This window comes from Contarinia nasturtii, unplaced genomic scaffold, assembly GCF_009176525.2.
Source record: "Contarinia nasturtii isolate CC-2019 unplaced genomic scaffold, AAFC_CNas_1.1 Cnas_scaffold_695, whole genome shotgun sequence".
Classification (NCBI taxonomy): Eukaryota; Metazoa; Arthropoda; class Insecta; order Diptera; family Cecidomyiidae; genus Contarinia; species Contarinia nasturtii.
In genome coordinates this window covers 9,507,858-9,531,341 of record NW_022198046.1, presented here as the reverse complement: position 1 = coordinate 9,531,341, position 23,484 = coordinate 9,507,858, and the positions used below count along the sequence as shown (strand labels likewise).

Here is a 23,484-nt window from a genome sequence, read left to right as displayed (position 1 = left end):
TACAACGAGATTTCAATTTCAAATAAGAATTTAATTTTTTTTTCTCTCTCTCTCTCTCTCTCTCTCTCTCATCGTTTTAATTCGACAACCTCGTTATTATTGTTCTTGTTTGTGTGCATTGTATAAGCGGAAACATTCGACCCCATTTTCAATTTATATATGTGTGGATGCTCTGCATACCTGAGTTGCATTAACAAATAAACGTTGGAATCTTCTTGTGTTGGTGGAATTTATAAAACGGGAATAAAAAATGAATTGCTTGCAGCAACTGCGATGTAAATATATAAATGCCAGCAGAAGACACAATCTATACGCTATGCCACAAATGCACAAAAACACTGTAAATTACATTGTATATAAAATATTTTCTATAAATTTCAATGGGCGTGCGTTTCGTTTTCGGCCACCAGAATCAATGGAATTTAAGGATTTGTAATGGGATTACTAAATTTGTGGCGAATATTCGAAAATGATGATTTTCTGTATCGACAACAAATTGAAAGAAAAAGCCAAACTAAATCCGGTCCGGATATCTGTGATTCCGATGATATCGATTTCAAATCGATAAATAAATGATTTTGTTTCAATTTTCTGAGATAATAGCAACGCTTTAAATATGCAAATTAATTTTATATTAATCCAGTTTGGTTCCGTTATTTCAACAACAGCAGCAGCAATTTAAAAAATTCATTTTACTCTCCAGAATCATTCATCCAATATCATTTATATTTGGGGTTTTCGAATTGATTTTTTGCTAAATGAAACGAGCTTTTATTCGGAATATTGCATCAATTACGGAAAATAATGAGCACCATAAGAGGTTTCTGCTGTTGCTTTACATTCGCTCAATGGGATTGTCTATTCAAACGAGCACCCTGATATGACAGCGTAAGAAGGAACAGTGTGTATGTGTGTGTGCATAGGATATCGACTAGCATTTGTGGTATTCATTACCGATGACTTCGATATTGGAATTTTTCTGTTGAGTCAACAGAAAATTTCAGCATACACGCAAATATGGTTCAACTGGTGTATTGTATGAGTTGAACAATCATTATTTTCCATAATAAAAATACGCAATCTGTGCTTTATGTACTGTATATGTATCACAATGCTACATATGAGACGAGCAGCAGCAGTAGCAGCAGCGTCAGTAACGGTGGTAAATCGAATGGTTGATATGCCGCGTGTTTATGGTACGTGAGTTCTTGCATCAAATGTTTCATCTAATTTGGTTAAATGAGTATTTTACTTCTATTGTCATTGCATCTTCGTTTGTGGTACAATACATGATGAATACAAGGATATTGTATTACACGCGCCATCTAAATAAAAGCGTAATCAAATCATCTTATATTAGCTAAGCGTTTCAAATACATGTACGAGACATGATTAAAATCATAAATTGGTCGTCTATTGTTGACTATCGTATACTCTTCAGTGTATTTTTTTGGATGTGCTTCCGTTTCGGTGATAAAAATACAATTCGTCTCGTTTTCTTTTATTTTATATTCATGAATAATATCAAAAAATAAGTGTTTTTGACGCTGGCACATGCTCAATTTTTTTTTGACGGAATTTCATTCGATTTGATGCCGTGTACACATTCACCAACACCATACAAGAGCACAGGGGTCGTATGCCCCGATAACCCCCCTTAAATACTCCGGGGTATAATTTCAGCAATTCTATTGAGATTCAATCGATGAAAAATTGTGATCTTATTTTGAAAAAGAATGATGATCGATTACCTTGTATTTTTTACCATATAGCTTAATTATTGTAAAAAATATCCCGAAAAAAAGATAAAAATAAGAAAATAAAAAAAATTAAAGTTTTATTTTCAATGAAAAATCATTTTTCCGACATTTTGAATAAAATGCTGATGTAGAGGAATCAATTTACCACGGCAATTCGTTATAATTTTAACATTTCATTTCAGTTTTACATGAACATGATTATTTGGAAAACTTTTTAAAATGTTATCTGAATGTGATTCGTTTACCAAATATCACATTTTTTAGGTGGATTCATTGGCGAACCGATCCGACATTTGAAAGCTTCAGAGAATTCCTTTGAATTTGATAGTGTACCAATTACACGGAATTTTTTTGGCACATGCTCATCAGAATCGATTAAGTTCTTATTTACTTGATCAAATTCTACGGAACACCAACTCTGGAATTTTTTGAAGAAAAAATCTTCATTTTTATTACACGCAGACAAAATAATTTATGGTAAATACCTTAGCAAATGAAAAGAAAAATAGTTGACGATTCGTCATATTGACACCAGGCAACGGATAAATATCAAGATCATTGTTTGATTTAATGTAGGTATTGTAAGCCGTCTTTAGACCACCAATATCCGCAATATTTTCACCTGTAAGAAATCAATTTTATGTCATATAAATAAGGATCAATTGAAAACAATCAAAAGTATATTGATTCCGTTATAGGAGAGACCAATTGAAATAAGTCCTCACTTCGTTTTCATTTGTGTCTCGAATTACCTTGTGATCGCTTTCCATTTAAATGTTTTCCACACATTTCATACTGATTATACTGTTCGATAAAGCAGTTGGTACGTTCTTTGAAATATTCCAAGGTTTTGTTATTCCACCATTCATTTAAGTTTCCATGTTTGTCGAACTCACGACCCTGATCATCGAAGGCATGTGTCACCTGGGCGAAAAATGCGTGTATGAGAAATTTGGATTTTTCACAATTTTCTTCTAATTTTTCAATTCAAACCTCGTGTCCCACTATGGATCCTACACCACCAAAATTCATACTTTTCGGATTTTTAGAATCAAAGACTGGCAATTGTAACTGTCCAGCTGGAAAAACCATTTGATTTTTGTACATATTATAATATGCATTAACTGTTGTTGGTGTTGTGATAAATTTTGTTTTGTCCACTTTTTGACTCAATTTTTTGAGATTATATTTTAATTCAAAGACCAAAAGATTGATTTCATTTTGAAAAAAATTCTTAGAATCAAATTCTAACGTCTCATATTGTTCGTCAAGTAATTGTGGATTTAAAATATAATCCGGATATCCAATTTGATACGTAATTGCATCGGCTTTTTCAATGGCCAACTTTCGTGTTTTCGAATCCATCCATTCAAGATTTTTTAAATTTTTACTAAATTCCAATCGAACGTTATTGACAATTTCTTCTACCTGCGATTTTGCATCACCGTTAAACGCTTCACGTACAAACATTGCACCAGTCGCAAATCCAATTGACGCGTCTGTCATACCGATACATTTAAGCCACTTTTCATTACGTTTATTAATTCCCCACAGTTCTTTGCGAAGAATATCATAAGCATCAACAAACGGTTCCGACAAAAATTGTCTATAATAACGTACTAATCTCCATATTAAATAGTTGCTCAATACTCTGTAAATGAAAATAGTTTTTAAATTTAATGCAAACGATTGGTCTCAATAGAATTGGATGATTCTAATTATTTAGTAGCAAACAAATAAAATTTAACTCACATTTTCCCTTCGTCCGTTTTTTTATATTCTGCAATAATGGTTGACAATTTTTCTAAATATTTTGGAGCATAAACGATAACGCGCTCGTTTTCGGTAATATTATGGTTTATTACTTGAAACACGCGTTGGAAATATAAATGCCAATTAATAAAAGGCGCGAGGTCTTGTAGCTCTTTCAACGTCATTGAATGATATAGTTTCGAGAATTCTCGACGATCAGCTATGTAAAAATGGGCATAAAATATAAATATGGATGATATAAGGATTTTTATGACAAAACAAATTTTTTAAAGTCGAAATCCATATAGCGCTGACAAAATATGTATCTAATAGTTTTGAATAAAATAAAACAAGTTTGTGCAAAGTGTGCACTGCAAACAGAATAAATTTTACAAAACCAACCATTATCAGTGATAATTTCTGCCAATCGCGTTTCAAATTCAATGACATCTTGCAATTGTCGTGTGGCTTCTTTTTTATCAGCACCCAGAAGAACAGCAACTTTCACCATAAACTTCAAATAGGCCGACAAAACTGTTGAATTTTTAGTCAAATATTGTTTATTGTTCGGAGCACCAAATTCCCATTGATCAATGTTTATAGCATTTTGTGATGAATTTCGGGCATCTTGATAAATACTCCAACTGAATAAAGCGTTTGAATCGTACTTGCTCTTTAACTCTGTCAATGTTTTATCTAGTGACCAGTTGGTAATATTGAATTTATTGATTGCATTACTAGTGACATTCCATCCACCCATATCTCGAATTAATTTGAGCAGTGGTTCAGCACCTAATTTTTGAACCTTCTCGTCTTTATCAAGACATGCTTGATAGTAATTTTGTGCATTTCGTTCAGATTTTGATTTAAACGTTGACATTGGTTGCTCGAGAATATTTTTTAATACAAGATTATTGTTTTGTTTTATTTTACCATTTATGCTCCAGCTTGCTCGGCCGACGGGAATGGGGTTCTTTTTTATCCAACCATTGCAAGTGAAAGCATAAAAATCATCACATGGATCAATGCTTTGATCCATTGAAGATAGAATTTCCAAAGCTGTTTGAACATGTGATTCATTCAAACTCGGTCCTTTTCCTTCAATACACAAATACAGAATGTAGATTTAAAAACTTTTATTAAACAAGCTTTGAATAGAATGCAATAAATTTTATGAATGTAAGAACCATACGTTATAGATTTAAATGATTTTAAGATTTTTCCATACGTACCCTCTGATGATCGAATATACAACAAGAAAACGACAAATGCGATAGCAGACACTATACAAATGGCAGTGATTAAATTTTTTTTTTCTAATTTAGTTCTTGTTTGTCGTGGAATTTTTCCCTGTTGAGTTAGATATAGTGCAAAAAAAACAAAAGAGTTATTCAGTTTTTTTAACAATAAGTCAATAAGTTATCTTATATTTTTGTAATAAATTTTTGTACACATTTTTCACTGATTTATTTTTTGGTGCCAACTTTGAAAACTACACTCTTTTATAACTAAATATATATTAAAATACAGTTAAAAATAACATAAAATGTTGTCTACTCACTTGTGCTATATGCTTTGATGGAACAGTGGTAGCTCCATTCAAATTCATCATTTCTGAGACATTTTTTCCCAATTCTCCATCAACAAAATCGTCATGCGGCCCGTTCATCTGTTGTTGAAAATGTTCAGTGAATTAACTAAATATTGATCTATCTTGCTTATCGGAATACCTTTCAATTAAAAATAAAAAGAAAAAAAAAACACTCACGTTCACTGAAATTATTCAATTTTGCCAAAGACGTTTTAACGCTTATTCAATACGACGTAGACTAATCACTAAATGAGATATGGGTTGTCTCTTCAATGTATCTCATTGATGCCGAACGAATTTATACACGTGTTAAATACTTTTTTTTTGTTTTGTCCTATTTTTATATCTATGGCGTTGGTCATTAAATTAATAAAAATTTAGATGAAAAAAGATATAAATAACCTCTTATTCTTGCTTTAGAAAAAAACCATCTTCTATCTTTAAGATTTTCGCTCATGTTCTGAACATAGGCCGGGTGTGAAAAGATTAAAATACATAACGTATGCAATTATAAAATATTTGAGCGAAGCACGAATAAGAATTTATTTTGGTCAAAACACAAACGTACAAAATTTAGCGTAAAAACCACATATATGAGCAGTTGAAGTAAAAAAAAATAGCTCGACTTATTTTATTTGCACTCTCAATTTGTAGTTATGTATTTGATTTTCACGCTCAACATTCTCAGGTCAGGTTCACATACGTATTTTACAATCAACAATAACAGGTTTGAGTTTAGCTCAATTTATATTCAATCTGTTATTTTATGGTTATAATCTGAAATCGATCGGGAGTTTTGTGTTTTTGACTGTCTTTCTGCTGCTACATGGCAACCTTATATGAAACTCTAGGAGACTCGGTACAGGGCACCAACAGAGTAGAAAGAAATCCAGATTTCTTTCTCAATCCTCATCCAACCCAGTTTGGAAACAAGTTTTTCTGAGCGGAATGAAAAACCCCTTTTGCATCCGTAGCAGATTTTGACGCCAACAATTCTTTCAATTTACTAGGTGTTTGATCGTAGGATAGACTCTCCCTTTAATTTTGACCGTGCCCATGTATGACCAACACCACCATTGATATCGTTATTGCTTATCCGCCTTAGCACCAGATTATCGATGAACTTTTTTTCCTTGTCGTATTTGTCATGCGAACGGCGAACCAACACAAAAGAACACAAATGAAAATCGAAAAAGTTTTCGGTCCAACAAAAACGTTGTTTGACACTTTTCTGGTCTCTCTTTCACTCTTCCCGTTCAATGGTGCAAATTCCGAATCTGTCTTATTTTTTTTAAAAAAGATACTTGAATGAGAGGAGTTTTCACTTTGGCAAACTCATCCACGTGCTTACTTATACATTTTGAATCAAAAATTGAAAAACTCAAACCATCGACCACATTTTCCTTTACACACAATTCAATGAATGGAAAGATAGGTTCTATTTTTATTAACCCGAAATGTAGCTTTGTGTTTTGAAGCGCAAAAAGTCAATTAAAATTTAAATTTACTTGTAAATAGATACAAATTATACGCAATACACAGAAATGTGAAATAATTGTTTAAAATGTCGTTTTGTAGTTGACACTTGGCAGTTTTTACAATACTGCCAGTTACATATAATTCAAATTCAAACTGAAAATCGCTGAAAATGATACATTTCTAATCAATAAAATGTATCTTTTTTGTCGCATGGTTGTAATTGTAACTCATTGAAAGAGGAATTCAATTGATTAAACCGATAATTGGCAATCAAAACTTTGTCCGTTTGTCATTCGAAAAGGATCAATGGTAGATAGAAAAGAAATAGAAAGTATTTTAGCTCGAGTGAAACATATATTGAATCAACGTTCACAATTACTACTAATTTTAATTTTGTTCTTGAGTAATAATTTAATTGCGGCGATTCGATATGTGCCGAGAGATGTCGGGTATAGATGAAAACAAACGACAGAAAAACCTCTCGTAAATCGGTAACGATCGGTACAATACTTATTGAAACCAGCCAACCAATTAGGATTGTCGTTTTCAATAGCCGTACATCCAAAACTTTTGTTAATAATTTAATTAATTAGAATGTTCCGCTTTATCCAGTCGGTGTATATGTATATCGCGCTATTTCATTTCATATTTGGATTTGTGGAATGGATAACTCAAGAGAGAGAGAGAGAGAGAGAGAGAGAGAGGGAGAAAAAAAAGAACAAAGTTCGATGGTAAAACTTTCATTGGTCTTTCGGTGTCGGTTTCATGCTCTCTAGTGGCTATATTATGAAATGTTGTGCATGCTGAGGAGCATGGATAAAGATAAATAAACTAAAAGCAGAGAGCTCTAGATTTCTCTTAATTAATTAACTTTTTCAACTGTCCAATTGAGATGGGAGACCGATTCAAAGACAGTATATCGAAATGAACGATCAATCATTGAAATAAAGAGTGTGCATTGAACTTAAATAAATGTGTGTGTTTAATCGAACCAAATAATTTGTTGTGTATTTGAATACATGATGGTAGTGCTACGCTTTTTCAACGTGATATCATGCCGTCAATTCAATTCAAATGGAAAGCAAACAAACGCAGTAAATACACATGCAATTTATTTACTTTCGCACGGAAATATGGTCTGATGACCGACGGATATCATTACATGTTATTCATTTTAATGAGGTTCATATTTGTATCCAATCATCATCGTATTTTCCGGTCGATGTTCCACTTTTCATACTCGATCGAATGTGCGCTTTCATTGGCTTACACGATTCGATACAAATACATTTCGAATTCAAAACAAAAAATGGTGCATCCGGCTAAAGTTGCGAAATCCTTTTTAAAACATTCAAAACTCATGATGAGTGGAAGTAATGCAATTTTAATCGGAAACATTTAGAAACCGTTAGAAAAGATGTTAGCCAAAATGAATTCCGTTTTGAAAATCAACAATTTTTTACCAAAAAATCCACAAAATCCTTGCTCCGATATTCCAATTAATAAAATTCAAATAAATATACAAATCTGATGATTACATATTTCGAATGCTTCAATTCTTTAAAACTAGGCGAAAGATTGATTTTGTTTCAAAAAGGATATTCGCCCGAAAATAAAGTGCAAACACGTGAATGTGGCGTTTTAAGTTGGTCAATGGGTAAACATTTCATGTTTGGTGAAAGAGACATGACTTTGCAATCGTTATACAACTCATTGTACCGTAAAATCATTGATAAACGAAATGGTTGGCCAAACAAAACTCGTCAAATTTCATATTTGCCAACCGATTCAATTAGAGCCATATAGCATTTTACTGCATTTCATCGAATTTATTTGATGAAAGAGTTGAGTTTTTGGCATGGATATGTGTCTGGTGTAGACAAAATCACGCGAATTTCAAATTCGAAATACAACTAGATTTCATTGTTGGCGCAATACATAATTGAGTATGATTGATAGTAGTTTTTAATTTGTTTTGAACTTATACAACTCATCGTCTACAAAAAATACCACACAAACACACACACACTCGCTGTAGTGTTTCCAAAATGAAGAAGAAAAAAATTCCCCCGACATTCATGTATCAGCGTAAACCGACTGTTGTCGAAAACTTTATCTCCATTTCAGAAATGCCACAAATTAGGAAAATGGAGCGAGAAAGATAGAATTCGCATTGCAAAATCGATTATCTGCAAATGCGAAATTTTCCAAGTTGAATCGCAAACTATTACCACAAGCCCTTGAAATCCATAATACAGCATTGGATAATTGTGTGGCCTCGGCCATAATTCAAACTTTTCATTTGAAAGAACAAATAAAAGGAATGGCAAACGAAATCGAAAATTAAGGAAAGATATTTTGAAATCGAGTTACATTCTTGTGATTTACGCTTATCGACACTTCATTTAACTTTAATAAAAGTTTTACTCCCAGTCAATTCAACGCTAGTATCGACACATACCGAGTGAAAGAGAGAGAGGGGCGAAGAGATGAGAGAGAGGATGGGAATCAATGCCAATGACTAAATTAAAGCAGCCACAGACACATTCACTGCATAGCGATTCTTTTCAAAGTTTACTATTCCAATTGGTTCATGAAACTTTTAAACACTTTATCGAAAGGTCAACGTTTCTGAAATGTGAAACTTGTCAGATGGATTCTTTTCATTCGGATTATTGTCAGCTTTTAGTTATTTTTAAGAGAAAAAAAGACATTTAAATTGAAATCGATCGATTTAATCTTTTCAATATTTCATTGTTTTTTCTCTCTTTTTTCCCCCGGAAGAAGTAATTTATTGGATTTAATTTGTTTGCCAAACTTTTTAAATTTGCTCTAGTTTGTCTGCACCTTCCAATTTTTGTTGAATGCCATTTTTTTGCTTTGTCGCTCTTTCATGAATGTTCTTTTCATTTCGGTCATAATTCATTATGAATGGTACCTCTCACTAGAAAATGGCTCTTAATAAATCAATCACGCGAATTCGTCTGCGTATGCCCCTATTATGTTCAATAAATGTTGAAATTTTACCAGACAGGTCGAAACAAATACGGTATTTTTTTAGATGAAAAGTCAATCGTTAGCTTCACGGTTGTCCTGGTAATATGTTTTATCTCAACAAATCAGCCGAGTCTATTTTTTTACTCGGTGCGCACTGAGACGGTAATTTAATAAAATTGCGTTGTAATGGAAAATTGATCATCAACGCAATTTGTACCTAATTCCCTTTTGATTGGTTTTGTATCAAACATTATTTTTAAAGGGGCCACCACTCACACCGTCCACCATTTTGAGTCTTTGGATTTTTCGGTATTTGTTTGGCTTTCGGTTGAATTCGACGAACAGAACAAACATCCATAACATATTAATTAGCGTAATTAATTTGCAGCGCCAGACATCAATTGTATTTGGTTTTGTATCTTCTTCGTTTTCTAATGGAAAATTCGTGCCAGCAAAATTTACGCTGTACACATCGGTCACGATGCCATTCGCATGACTGAAAATTGATCGACTTGAACAAATACCAATCGGATATGCATGCTCAATTGTTATTTGGCTAATTTCCAAAACTCAAGACACACAATCAACGTGCCGCTCTTTACATTCACACACACCACTGCTGCAATATAGAATGATACTCGTGTCGCCGGCAACAACATCAATAATTATAAATAAATGCAACATTTCTTAATTGAAATTCAAAAACATTGCAGTCATTGGTTTGTTCGACGACATTGTAACATTCATTTAAGATTCGCACAAAAATCGATTGTTATTTTTCGATAAATTTACATTCGTATAGAATCACATGCCGAATAAGAAATCAGCATCTGTACTGCTGTAGTCGATTCGACGATGAAAATTGAGATCACAGTATTCACTTTTGACATCTGGTGCATTTGCTTTATATTCGAGTCGACTTAACATTTGTAATATAATTATTGCAAATACAAACAAATCGATACCATTTGTCGATGCAGACGGTTCGACTGAAATTTGTGTGAGGCAAAAATTCATTTTTATATCTCAAGTGCTTTTTACAAAGTCTTTCCCTTGGAAATGACACTCTCTCTCTCTCTCTCTCTCTCTCTCTCTCTCTCAATGCTCAATGAAACACCGGATTGAACGCAGTAACGTTTTTACCAACAATTTTTTTTTATTTCTCGCAGCAATGAAACCGTGCATTTCATTTTTATGGTCGATGCTTCTCCCTGCTTTCAAAAATATAATATTGGTATCGATGCGGTATCGAAGAGAGAGACAATACGAATAAATTTTTATTAGTACATTCCCCAAGTGTGAGTCAATATACTCAAAAATTATGGGTGCTTCGCTTACTTGAAACATTGAAATGAACCTGTAAAACATCGATGTTATCTTTATGCCAAACCCGAACTAAAAATCGACAAACCGAAAGGCGAATGATATTTCTTTTTTTCATTCCATCGTTGTCCATGCGATTTTTTTTTGTTTCGCTTATGACTTTGAACCATGACGACGATGAGAATTGTAGTCATTGGTGAGTAACATTGTAGCAATAAAAGTTAAATTTTTGTCTCGTGTGAATTTGGAGAATCTTTGAAAGTAAATGTGAATGTTTTCGCATGGCGTATTTTCGTTAGCCATGGCTTTGTGTACATAAAAGAGAGTTTGAAATATTTTCAAGACATCGAATCAATATAGGTGTATGGCCAATTTACCGCAAAAACTGTTTGGACTTGGCGAAACAATGAATGTGATGTTGTTTATACAACGGTTATATGGATGACTTACATATCGATTGTAGTCGAAGACGACGACGAAGTTCTTGTTTGTTATCGTCTTTAGTTTTTATGAAATTGTGATCGTCGTCTGGTGAAAAAAAAGTTTTTTTCCATCGTTTGGTTGATGCGTGTGTGCATTGGGAATGGAAAAAAGCCAAAGGGAATAGCAAATTTATATTACAATTGTAACAAAATCAATTGAAAATTCTTATCGAAGAAACTTTTAAATCAGAACTTTCCAGTTGAAGAATGGTAAATTTTATGCACTGGCAAGCACAAATCTATTGCAACCAGTTTTAGTGCTTGCATGCATTAAACCAGTTACGATGGAACAGTTGCATTTTGCGTGACTTGTAATTTAAGTCAAGTGTATTAAATATAGGTCGTTGGCCAATAAATTCCATTCGAATTTCCATTAAAAGAGGCAATTCAATGAATTCAATGGAAGTGAATGCCAGCGTTCGCTTATATCGATTTCGAATAACATTAATTACGCGCGATTATTATGGCACAGTTTTTGTGGGAAAAATAAGCGGAAAAAGCCGAGCATTTTGTATTTGAATTCAGATATTAAAACGGTTGCACGTTGCTTTGCCATTAATTAACTTGCCATAACTTTTGGTTCCCTCGTCATGATTTCTTTTTTTCTTTTTCTATGTGGGTGTGCGTTCATTGAAGTTTCCATGGTTTCACAATGAAATGGAGATGAGATTTGAATCGCTCTTTATGAATGTATATCCATGTTGGTCCACAAAAATTCAACGTGTAATGCTCGAATTTTTATCTGATAAGAACGGAAATACCCATTGAATAATAGCCAGTGCAGAAGATTTCAAATTTTCTATGCTCGCATCGTATTCTTTCTAAACGTTGATTGGATTTTACGTTATCATGTTTTACGGTTGTCTTCTGCTCTATTCACCGCTCTTTTATTTCATTTATACCTTTTGTCCGTGATGATCGCGTAGCGCGCACCGCGCGTGTAGTAATCAACTGTGTTCCAAATTTGTTGGTTGCCTTTTTTGTTTTTCTCTGCACACTTGCAGGTAATATTTCTGCTGTATATAGAAGGCTGAAACACAAGGATCACCAAAAAATACAGAGAAGCAACAAAAGGACCATGTTAAAGGTATAATAAAATTCCTGGTTCATAAATTCGTATGCCAATGCCATCGTGTAAGTTGTGTTAGATATTATATGTTCACTTCACATCATTATCACGATGGGATTCTTTTCTCGTTTTCCAGCACAAAAAGTGAATTGAAGGCGATTGCAATTTCGTTGGCATATAATTGCGAAGGACGATGCCACATTGTGCTCATCAACATTGAAAGGCAGGTGAATGTGCAAATACAAAGAATCATCATCTCCGCCCCCCATTCTCGATTTTTAACGCATCATGAAAGTTGAACGCATTTTCCCAAGCTCTTTATCTTCGCTTTGTCAATGCCATGAACACTTTTTTTCTTTGAAAATGGGCGACGGGATGTGAGAACGACAAAGTGTATAACTGAATGAAAAAACACATATTGAGAGTGGTAAGTGCGGTGAATATAATCTGATTTTCGAAAGCGAATAACGCACCATCACACTGAGCGAATAAAAACATTGTGATGAATTACAACCATAAATTTCCGTTGACAATGCGCACACCATCGAAAATTGCAATCGTATTTTTTTTCTCTCGTTTTCGCTTTCAATTTTCGATGCGACGTGTACAAAAAAAAGATGAGCCACCGGAGAGAGAGAGAGAGAGAGAGAGAGAAATTTATTCAAATTTTGTGAAGAAATGGAATGCGTGGACCTGTTTGTCATTTTCTTTGTTTACTTCACTCATCGGCATTTATATGATGTGCTCAACGCATAAAAAAAAAAACGAATTTTCCGTGCGGTGTAAATGTTCGGCTTTTATATGAATGAAGCTTGAAAATTGTATGCTATCAAGAATAATAAGCGTCATTTTTTCATCCAAATTTATTTGTCAAGAAGGATGAGTGTCGTTCATTGAGTGAGACCTTTGTTCGATGATAAAAATTAAATGGCTATAAAATTGGGGAAAAAACACAACTTTTTTATCGGTTCGCGCAATATCATCGAAATGGTTTTCCATCGAAATGTGCTACTGCCATCCATTGCAAATGATAAAACCCAGCGAACGTAAACCATCACATTTTATGAATGCTTCACGTCAAAATATGACTTCACATTGCATTTATATATAGTCGGTTTTATCTGTTATCATCAGCAATCAATGTCGCAAACATGCATATTTTTAATAGAATTTTTTTTTATTCATCCGTCAATGGAATTGATGTTCAAGGTTTCGATCTGGTATTCAATTCCATTTCGTATTAATTCGGTAGCAAAAAAAGGGGAGCTAAACGCGTTTTATTCCATGATGGTATAATCGAAAAATGGTATACACAAATCCCGCGTGCAAATATTATTTTCTCGCGTGATTCGATTGCTGACATTATGACAGAAGAATATTTAGATGTTCACTTTTGAATGACTGCATTTGTAATTCAATGAAATTGAACAAATAAACACTTTATTTTTTGGCTGGAGTTTATCTATATGTATTTTGTTTTGGCGGTTCATGTTTTTGGTGGAGGAAATAGAAGAATACTGAGTGTATGCGCCCGCTGCTCAAAATGGTTTAAAAAGATCGATTAACATGTAACATAAAACCAAAGTTCGTCTTTTATTCAGGGTGAATGTACGGTAAATGTTACCTTTGTCAGCTTTTGTCGATAATCTGCCCGTTGTTACGTCATCCCTTCGCACATTTTAGCAAGTGTTCCCATCTGACGCTTGATAACAAGTACTTCCCGCAATGCCGTTCGTCCGACGAGTTTGATGTGCTTTTTTTGTTCCATGGTCATGGATAGAAAACTAATATACGTACTAATAAACACACTCGAATACACCATGATATAGCCGTCAAGACAAACTTTTTCAATAACCGATTTTCAGCGATCAAAACGAGGGAACGAATCGACGAAAAAAAAATCGAGGGGTAAAATTAATATAGCATGCATAAAAACAAATGTATTTGGCGAAATGTTGAAAATAACTTTTTGTGTGCACGTTGAATTGCGTTGCTATTTATACGCTCTTGGTTTTTTTTTTTTTAGAAAAGCCGATTTCAATTTATGCGATAATAGAAAAAAAGAGAATTGTTTTCATCTCTCTGTTATCAAAAATGACACAAGAACAAGTTTCAAACAGTCAAACACTTGAAAAACTTTAAAACAAAAACATTCGTTGATATATTCATGCATCATTCATTTCAAACAACAACAAAAAAATGTTTCGAACTGACGAAAAGCGAATCAGGTGTTCGTTTAATTTACAATTGAAATGACTATGAAACTGCTAATAAATTCAAAATGAAAAAAATTCGCTTCTTCCCCTGCACCAATCCAAACATTCTCATTTTCATCTAAATCGTTGATTATTTTTCTACATTGTTCTTTTTTGCTTGGGATGTTGGCGAATCCATTTGTGTAATTTGCTCTCTCTCACTCTCTTTCTCTCTCTCTCTTGCTGCTGAATGGGCGTAATTAATGATTTCAAATGGAATTTTGCTTGGCGCGATTCATGTTCAACAATTTCCGGTAGTTTTTTTTTTCTTCTTTTGCGTGCGATGGTGGTTTAATTAGTGTTTCACAAAATCAAGACGAATTTTAAGTGAAAAATTCATTTTGGATGTTTTCCCAGTTTTAAATGCCAGTGAATCAACTGGTTTACACAGCAAAATGAGCTTCACAGGGCGATATGTCGAAAAATGAATTAAACGGTAGATGGTGAAGCAAAAGCAAATTACGCTTTGTATATCATCATCTTTTTTCTCTCTCTTCGTGCCACAAAGCGTACAGAAATATCTGGCCCGTAACATTTCATTTTAAAGTTAGTTGTGAGAAGAGAAAAAAACAGCGGGTGTGTTAGGTGTTTGTGTTGGTGTGGAAGGCAGAAACATGAAAAATGTGTGAATGAATGAAAACAACGGCGTAAACAATCTTGTTTTCATGCAATGGACACGGTCACTGCACTGACTAAAACCAAATGCACATATACACACAATAAAAAAAAGAAAAGTTTAGTCCATTTCGACATGTTATGAAAGGCTTACATGAACGTTATCAGTTTCCAGTTGAAAAATGCAAGTCAAGCGCTTTTTTGTCGATTATCTCAACGCTTCAGTACACACATTGAGAATGCGTTGGAGAATTTCAGTTACTTTGTGCAAGAGAATGAGTATATATGTTTGATTTTTTTGGATTTTGTTTCTACAGTCGATGCGATGAGATTAGACAGTCTTCGATTATTCTCGTTTTGGCTCACAATTACCACAAACATGCAATTCGCTTTTCTCTTTTAAACGGTATAGATAAACTATTTGGTAGCAAACTCTAGATAAAGATTTCACCGAACCAAAAGCAAAAACTACTTTTTCAAACATACAAATACGAATATTGCATTTGTCTTTATCTCTTTATTGAACAAGAACAAGAGAAAAATTGAGACTGTGAGCGAATGATTGTGAAATACGCAAACCATTTTCATCCATCTTCATTTCGGGTTGGCTCAAACGTGAGAGCGCGCGCTTCCTTTTTTTGTGATGGTTTTCATTTCGGCGAAAGTACATCCGATTGAATTGCATGGCAGTGAACCAAAGCCAAAACTGTAAAATTCAAACGAAAGTAAAATACCAACACATACACAGCCGACACCAAGGAGAAAAATACTCTACACTCGATAACAACTACAAATTGTTCAAGTTTTGAACTCGAGCAACAACAATAACGAAAAGAGAAAAAAAAAAACGAACAAAAACTTATACGACCAATGTGCAACTATTGCATCGAAATGGTAACAAGAACACATGAGAAAAAAAACATACACCGAAGTTTAACAAAAAGCGACCAGCCATTATATGGATTCGAAGAAATTTCAAAGCGAAAATGGTTGTACTTGCAAACAGCGACAGCGAGTGTAAAGAATAAGTTGGGGCAAAAACGATCTTTCTTTTCATGTGCAGTGTGCATGTGCTTTAAATATGCCAACAGAGAGCACATATGAACGCCTGACAATAGCTAAGCATGACACGAATTCAATGTAGCAAGTTTTTTTCTGCCACACCGAATTCCCTTTTTTGTGTTCGGCTCTTTCTCACAGTCGCTTCTCTTCTAAAAGCTTACACATGTGAATTTGAAACAAAAGCGACTAAAAAAGAAACAACATGAGCACACACACTTAACGATCATTGTAACGCTCGAAACAGATTTACTTTCCGAATACCCATTTTATTAACGGCCAAATAAACTTGAATACGATGCAATAAGTTTGCATTGAATGTGAAATGGTTTTGTGCTCATTTTCAAAATGGTTTTCATTCATTCACCGATTTGCGTGCTAATAAGCAATGTTCCGAAGTACGTATTAACGGACGGAGAGTATTGAGCGTGCGAGACACTTGCAATTATAACTACCCTAAAACCGGTGTACAAATTCTTCAACTGTAACCGTTTTCAAGCATTGAATTCCATTCGAATTGAGAATATAATACGAAATAATCATTACCATTGTATCCATTGAAAACAAGCACGAAAGAGAGAGAGAGAGAGAGAGAGAGAGAGAGAGAGAGAGAGCAGAAGTGAGGGTGAGAGAAAGGACGGTTAAAAAAGAGTTGAACTCAGTTGTGGCTGCGCATTTCTATAGCATTTAATTTTTTTCTGGGAGTTCCACGTCGATAACATTTAAATCGTGTCCTACGTTGTTATTTACTAGAATTCTCTTGAACAAATAGTTCAACCCATTTATTTTGTGCATGCTATTCCAATGAAATTTCCTAAGCACAAAAATAGAACTAATCCACGTTAATGCAACTTTTTTATCGACAAAAATCACTCTACACTTGCTGATGCATTTTTCGTGTTCATTGTCATTCTAATATTAGAAATTAATAAATTTTCTTCTTCTTTCTTTAGAAATTAATAATTTCAAATTATTGCTATTGTCGCATTATTGAGCGTTTCTTTATTTAAAAAAAATAGATCAAATTCATCAAACTATTTCGACTGAAAATGGTTGCCCTTTTCTTAAAATAGAGGCCAACAGGCTATTTGAAAATGTTGAAAAAATGGAATCGCAAAATTAGAGCGAAGCTTTCATTTTGAAAACATTGACAATGAATAATGTTCTATAATCAGTCATTATTATAAAGCTGCATAATCTCGCGTAATTCTTGCGTTACTTTAAAACAATTGCGATGGCAAAATATTCGCATAGAGATGGCATGTGATTGTGATCAATGGATTATGACCCGCCCATTTATTTTCGACAATTATGCAGCAGCTCTCTTTCGCCAACAATCCAAAAATAAATTCACGTGCATTAATGTTTGAGATCCGCTGTCATTATCTTTCTATAATTGTGTAACTCATGTCAAATTTGTTTAACGTCATTTCGTCATTGTACGATTTCAATTAATCCTGAAGAAAAGAGTTAAATTAAAATCATTCAACATTTATGATGGCGACGGCTTTTCGATGAAAAACGCGATATATTTAGCTCTCGACCTATCTGATTTGTAATAGATCTATATGCGACACAACACCATTCGCATGTTTCAAAAAATACTCCCACTTATGGCTATGGATTAATTTTGGTTTGCAACGTTCGCATTTGGCTTAAAGCCATTTCAAGTATTATGTCATTTGGGTATTGTAACGATTTACCACATTTAATGCCAATGCACGTGTTTAACGTCAATTTGGATTTATTTATGGCGAATATTGGTGCGCGGTCGCAATAGCAAAAAGCACTATCGCTAAACAGCATTATGCTCATATACTGGATTCGGACATACTTGTATAAAAAACATTTATATTGCCGTATTATAACGTAACCATTGGAAATCAACGTCCATATAACAAACGCATGGAAGTGTTCGAGTTCGTGTTAAAAGCAACAAACAAACAATAACGACTTTACGTCCTTCAAATTTACTAATCAAATTAAAATGCGCACTATTGATTGTTTTTATGCTTCCACGTATTGCTCGCATCAGGGTTAGTTCAATCTCATTGAATTCACTTCACGAAGTTGTAAATTACGATAGCAGTAATAACAGTATAGTTTCATGTATTCTTTAAAATTCATTACTTGATTAGAACATAAAGAAGCGTAACTGCTGATATATCGATTTAATTATATTTGGAACATGATTTAATCCCAGTCTTGAAACGTTTGAAAAATTCATATAAGAAAATTCCAAAATTAAGAAAAAACCTCCAGAATTGTTCAAAAGAAATGACATTTTAAAAATCCACAAAAATCAATAAAGATATTTGAAGCTTCATATTATAAATCGTTAAATGGTAAATATTTGATGATGCTGCACAAAATATTTAAATATGTCCTTTACATAAAAATAACATTTAAAATTTGTTACAAAAAAAGCACGCACATATTGTCGATGGATGAAGTCAGTTGAATTCAGTTCAGTCTGTCACGACGAGCACACAGAGTCGCAATTCCAATTGAAGCAAATTGAATGATAAAATTGGTTGAAACGTGTTCAGTGGTGTATTTTTGAGTCGAAGCGCTATATTTCGCTCTAAGTTTTTTCTCGATATCATCGGTTGATTTGTTTGTTGTTGTTTTTGTTGTTATTGGTGATGGTGATGGTGGTGCCGATGCTTGTGTGTTGTGTCATTCTTTATTTGCTGGCATTCCGCTAAATTCGAATCAATCGATACCGTATACACATGGTAGTGGTCGTCTGCTGTGGTATCGGTCCCGACTAAAAACGTGTGTTTAAAATTCAATAAAATCGCACAGTACTGTTTGCATTTTTGATGACATACTGGAAATAGAGCCTGTGCACATTTTTCCTATACCGTCACGGCTGTCGCTGTTTTTGCTCCTAATATGCGTGGTGAGAGCAATGAGCAAATGGAAAAAAAGTCACGATAAAACCAATAAATACATTTCAGCCACAGAAAATACGCTTCGATTGAAATCAAAATGAACGTGAACGCACACAAGAAATGGCAATGTTGATGATGGCAAAAAGTGCTCAAAAACAAATTCAACGAAATACAAACAGACATCGGGCAAATCGTGTTCAACTGTGTGTGTTTTTTTTATACATTCCTTTGCCGTTCGCATTGCGTATGCTATTAAACTTAGATGTGTTTGGTTGAGAAAATATAAAACGAAATAATGTTGAGTTTGGTTGACAACGCATGTTTGCCAATGTTATTTATGCCGTTCACTCTCGTCACCGCAACTGCTGCATTCTGATCAGATAGGCTACTGATAGAAAAAACATGATACACATTAACCAATACCAATAAAACCGATGCCAATGTTCAAACGCAACCACTCATTCGTTCAAAATGCTCACTTGAATGTGAACGAGAGTGCGATAGAAGAGCATTCAATTTTCCCTCTCGATAAAAGAGCGATGTGTGCCACACTCAAATGCTTATTCTAATGTAATCGAATTGTTTTCTAGAACATTTGCTGCTGTTATTGTTAATTTAATTGAAAGCGTAAATGAAACGGGCTCATAACGATTACAGTTCCCGCGAAACCAGCGCCGACACACACCATTGTGGAAAAAGCCAAAACATCAAAATCCGACTGTCAATTTTATTTGTCGGCAAAATACAACAAATGCGAACCGGATTGAAAATTTTCCGGCATGTTTTTGTTTGGTAGATATGCCGATTTCAATTTATAGTTTTTCGGTATTGTTGTTTCGGTTTTGTGCTTGCACTGCTTTGTCAAACTGTTGTTGAAATAAATCGAATATCTTTGCCACTTTTTCAACGAACGAAATATTTGTGTGATATCATCAAATGAAATGGCTAAAGCGATAACATTCACCAGATATATTACTTCGAAGATGAAGCAGGATGGCCACTAACTACATAAATGACACACATCAGTGGCCTCCACCCTTAAAAACCAAAAAAGCCAAATGTTTCGATCTGATAAATTTATAATTGCGGCATCCATCTTCATTTGGTGTGTGCGTTTGTGACGATGTGGTTCTTATATGCAGACATACAGTACAAACAAGTTATAGAACATTGGCAACATTTTGCCTTCAGTCATCCAATTCCATTTTCGAATTATGTGTCTATGGTGTGCCGTTGAAAATGCTACGAAAATTTATTGGCTGAAACAAATGTACTTAACGATAAATAGCGATAAGAATTGATTGAAATTTCGTTTAAGCCTCGATGAGGAAAACGCAAAAAAAACCTACCTTCATTTAATGGAATCAAATTGGATTTTCCTTCCTTGTTTTCAGCAGTTTTTCATGCGCGCGCTCTCTCTAATCTTCTTAATCTCAAGCAGCAATAAAAGCTGATTCTTGCTTCCATCTATCAATTTTCATTTTTTCTTTTCTTTATTTATTTTTTCTTCGATGACATTTTATTCAATTTAAATTCGGATTTTTTTAAGGCGAAAAGAAATTCGAAGTGACCCATAATTTTCCATACATAACGTAAGAGTGTGCAGCTTCAGAATGAATTGAAAAATTAAACAATTTTCGCAAAATGCAAAACCAGATCGCATTTGATATGAAAATTGTCGTCCATTAAAAATGCTGACGTGAAATGTTCATCCAATTGCAAATCGTTGTTTCTATGTGTTCGTCCCGCTTACCAGTCATAACTGTCATTTCATGCGATGTGGAAGAAAAAACGAACGAAAAAAGAAATTGAAAGCGTCGCCCGTAATGCAGATAAATGGTTTATGTTCTAAATATTTAAACAGTTGTAAGTCATAACCGATGGAATTTTCATTCAAGTTCTTGAATCTCGTTTGACTTTTTCGCAAAGAATGAAAGAAGAACGTACAATAGAGAAAAGGAGAAAAAAATGCATTGCATTTCCAAGATAAATCAAATTTACTTGACAATTACTCATGCCAGTCGCATTCCATTATATGCGCGCTTGCATGTTTGTGGCGTAAACAATAAAGAATCGCTTAAAAAGAAATAATTTATATTAGCAGCAGATACGCCACAGAAAAAACAACAACAACAACAAAATCGAACAGAGAAAAAATTGCGAAGGAACTAAAAGACTTGGAGAAAGCGATTTCAGTTTTAAAAATATGATTCTTTCCTTCGCCTTGTTTTTATTTCTTTTTCACTCTACTTTCAAACTGGCCGTCGTGTGCTTCGTATTGAGCTGAAGCAATTTTCATTTATACACAAGTATGCGGAAGCGACCGAAAAATTCACACACATAAAAACAAATGGCAAACGAATAAAATATTGCCACTGAATTTCGATGGCATAATAAATATTTTTATGATGCAGCGAAATGCTTGTAAAATTACAAGCGAAACGAATGACTGAACATGATTTAAGTTTTACGAAAAATGCTTACCACCCCTATCCAAACTCAACTTACTTTTTTTCATATTGTTCGAATGAAGTACCGTATCTTCGCATTGTTTTCGCTAGATAAAAATCTCTCTGGCATGCATCAAAGGGAGAGAGAATGTCAAATTTCAAGTTTGACTCTCTTTTTATCCCGCAGAAATACTATGCTGGCAGAAAATGATCCAGTTTTTGTTGGTGTCGAATACGATGGAGCGAGAAAGCGAAAAAGAGAAAAATGTGAAACCAACGTGAATCATTTCATTAGTGCAAACCAAATGCGTTTTGTTCATAGGGATCTCTTGTTACTTGCTTATTAATTATTCACTTGACCACTGCAACGTGAGCTTTCCGACCTTTAATTAGAATTTATTTGAATTACAAACTACTAGACCGGTGCACTGCCATTGCGATTCACTTATATTGCTCATTGTTTTTATTTCGTCTGCTCGTATCGGCGTAAAACATCACAACACACATAAAAATGCTTCTACAAAAGTAGATGTCTGCATAAAATATATTTCAAATAATTCACAAAGCAATTCACTCAACAATGGTTCGGTAATAACTGCAGTTAAAGCATAACACTTTTTCGATACGAATATTTTATTATCGCTTTACAACACAGCTTAAAGCTAACGAGTAATGAATCCACGAAATAGAAGCGGAGCGAGAAAAAAAACTCCCGTATGAATGTACGAAATTAAAATTTCCCTTTGATTTGTTGATGCAAAGTTTTCGGGATTTTAATTGGAAGAAAAAGCTTTTAGTGGCAAAATTAATACCACTCATTAAAATCAGTGATGGTTTTGCGTTAGCCAGCGTTGTCTTAGCCTCGGTGTATACCAACATTTGGTGTACACCAATCGTTAGCCAGCTAACTGTCTACACTGTCTGTGTGACTGTGTATGATAGTATGCGTGTGAAAACGTCCAATTCTCCTGACGTGTGTTAGTGCTGGCTTACGCATTCGTTAGCCGGTGTACACAGTGATGGCAAATTAGCCAGCTAATGTGCTCATCACTGATTAAAATAATGCTGTTGAAGTATTAACTTCCTGATTCGATGTACTGTAGTTGTTGGTATAAAATAATGAGCTAGTTTCATTGGAACCAATTCACATTTGGAAGCAGCAGGGCAAACAAATAGATAGATGCAAAGGGTAAATTGTGCAATTTGAATTTAAAACTAATGTACGTCTCGTTTGTATTCGCAAGTTCCTTGCTGTTTTTGTACTTCTCAGTAAGGAGTAAATGAATTGAAGAACGATAAAGGTGAAGAAAATCAATAACATGCCAACGATACGCGATAGTGTCGCGAAAACTTTGCCATGTGAAATATTTACACCAAGTTTTTTAATGAATTTCACATATTACTTTCAAATAGCAAAAACACGGTCTCATTAACAAATTTGCTAGACATGTGTGTGTGCGCGTGTGTTCGAGTGACTATTAAGACATATTCCAACAATCAGCATCCAACAAGAGTAAATTACATATTATTCCGGTGGCAAATTTTAAGCGATTATCGTTATCACCACTTCCGCGTGTGCAAAGATTTTATTGGCGACATCGGAACACACAATCAGAAACAATCAGACTGCAAGATAAGTATGCAAATATGGTGGCAATCGTGCAGGATGGTGGCAGAGGTGGCAGTGACGTTGATTGCAATGATAACAAGATTCGTTGCTGTTCACGAAAATGCAGAATATTGCATTTTATTACG

General features: G+C 34.1%; 2 protein-coding genes across 9 annotated transcripts in view; one reads left to right on the top strand and one right to left on the bottom strand.

Moving 5' to 3' along the window:
- The window catches only part of LOC116341252 (tyrosine-protein phosphatase Lar), a 380,836-nt gene that overhangs the window by 37,060 nt on the left and 320,292 nt on the right, over window positions 1–23,484 (top strand). The window lies entirely within an intron of this gene.
- LOC116341255 (endothelin-converting enzyme homolog) lies at window positions 1,821–5,388 on the bottom strand. The gene is made up of 9 exons (XM_031768211.1): window positions 5,281–5,388; window positions 5,074–5,181; window positions 4,745–4,862; window positions 3,915–4,610; window positions 3,513–3,732; window positions 2,754–3,411; window positions 2,513–2,684; window positions 2,246–2,382; window positions 1,821–2,178 (listed from the first exon to the last, which is right to left on the bottom strand). Exons 2-9 carry the CDS (start codon window positions 5,179–5,181, stop codon window positions 2,002–2,004), a joined length of 2,286 nt encoding a protein of 761 aa, XP_031624071.1. The 5' UTR covers window positions 5,281–5,388; the 3' UTR covers window positions 1,821–2,001.

Coding starts and splice junctions, on each gene's coding strand:
- LOC116341255 (XM_031768211.1), bottom strand. CDS start 5,181: ATGAACGGGCCGCATGACGATTTTGTTGATGGAGAATTGGGAAAAAAT. Junction 2,685..2,753: donor GATCCATAGTGGGACACGAG/GTTTGAATTGAA, acceptor TTTTTCGCCCAG/GTGACACATGCCTTCGATGA. Junction 2,179..2,245: donor TTTTCTTTTCATTTGCTAAG/GTATTTACCATA, acceptor AAAAAATTCCAG/AGTTGGTGTTCCGTAGAATT.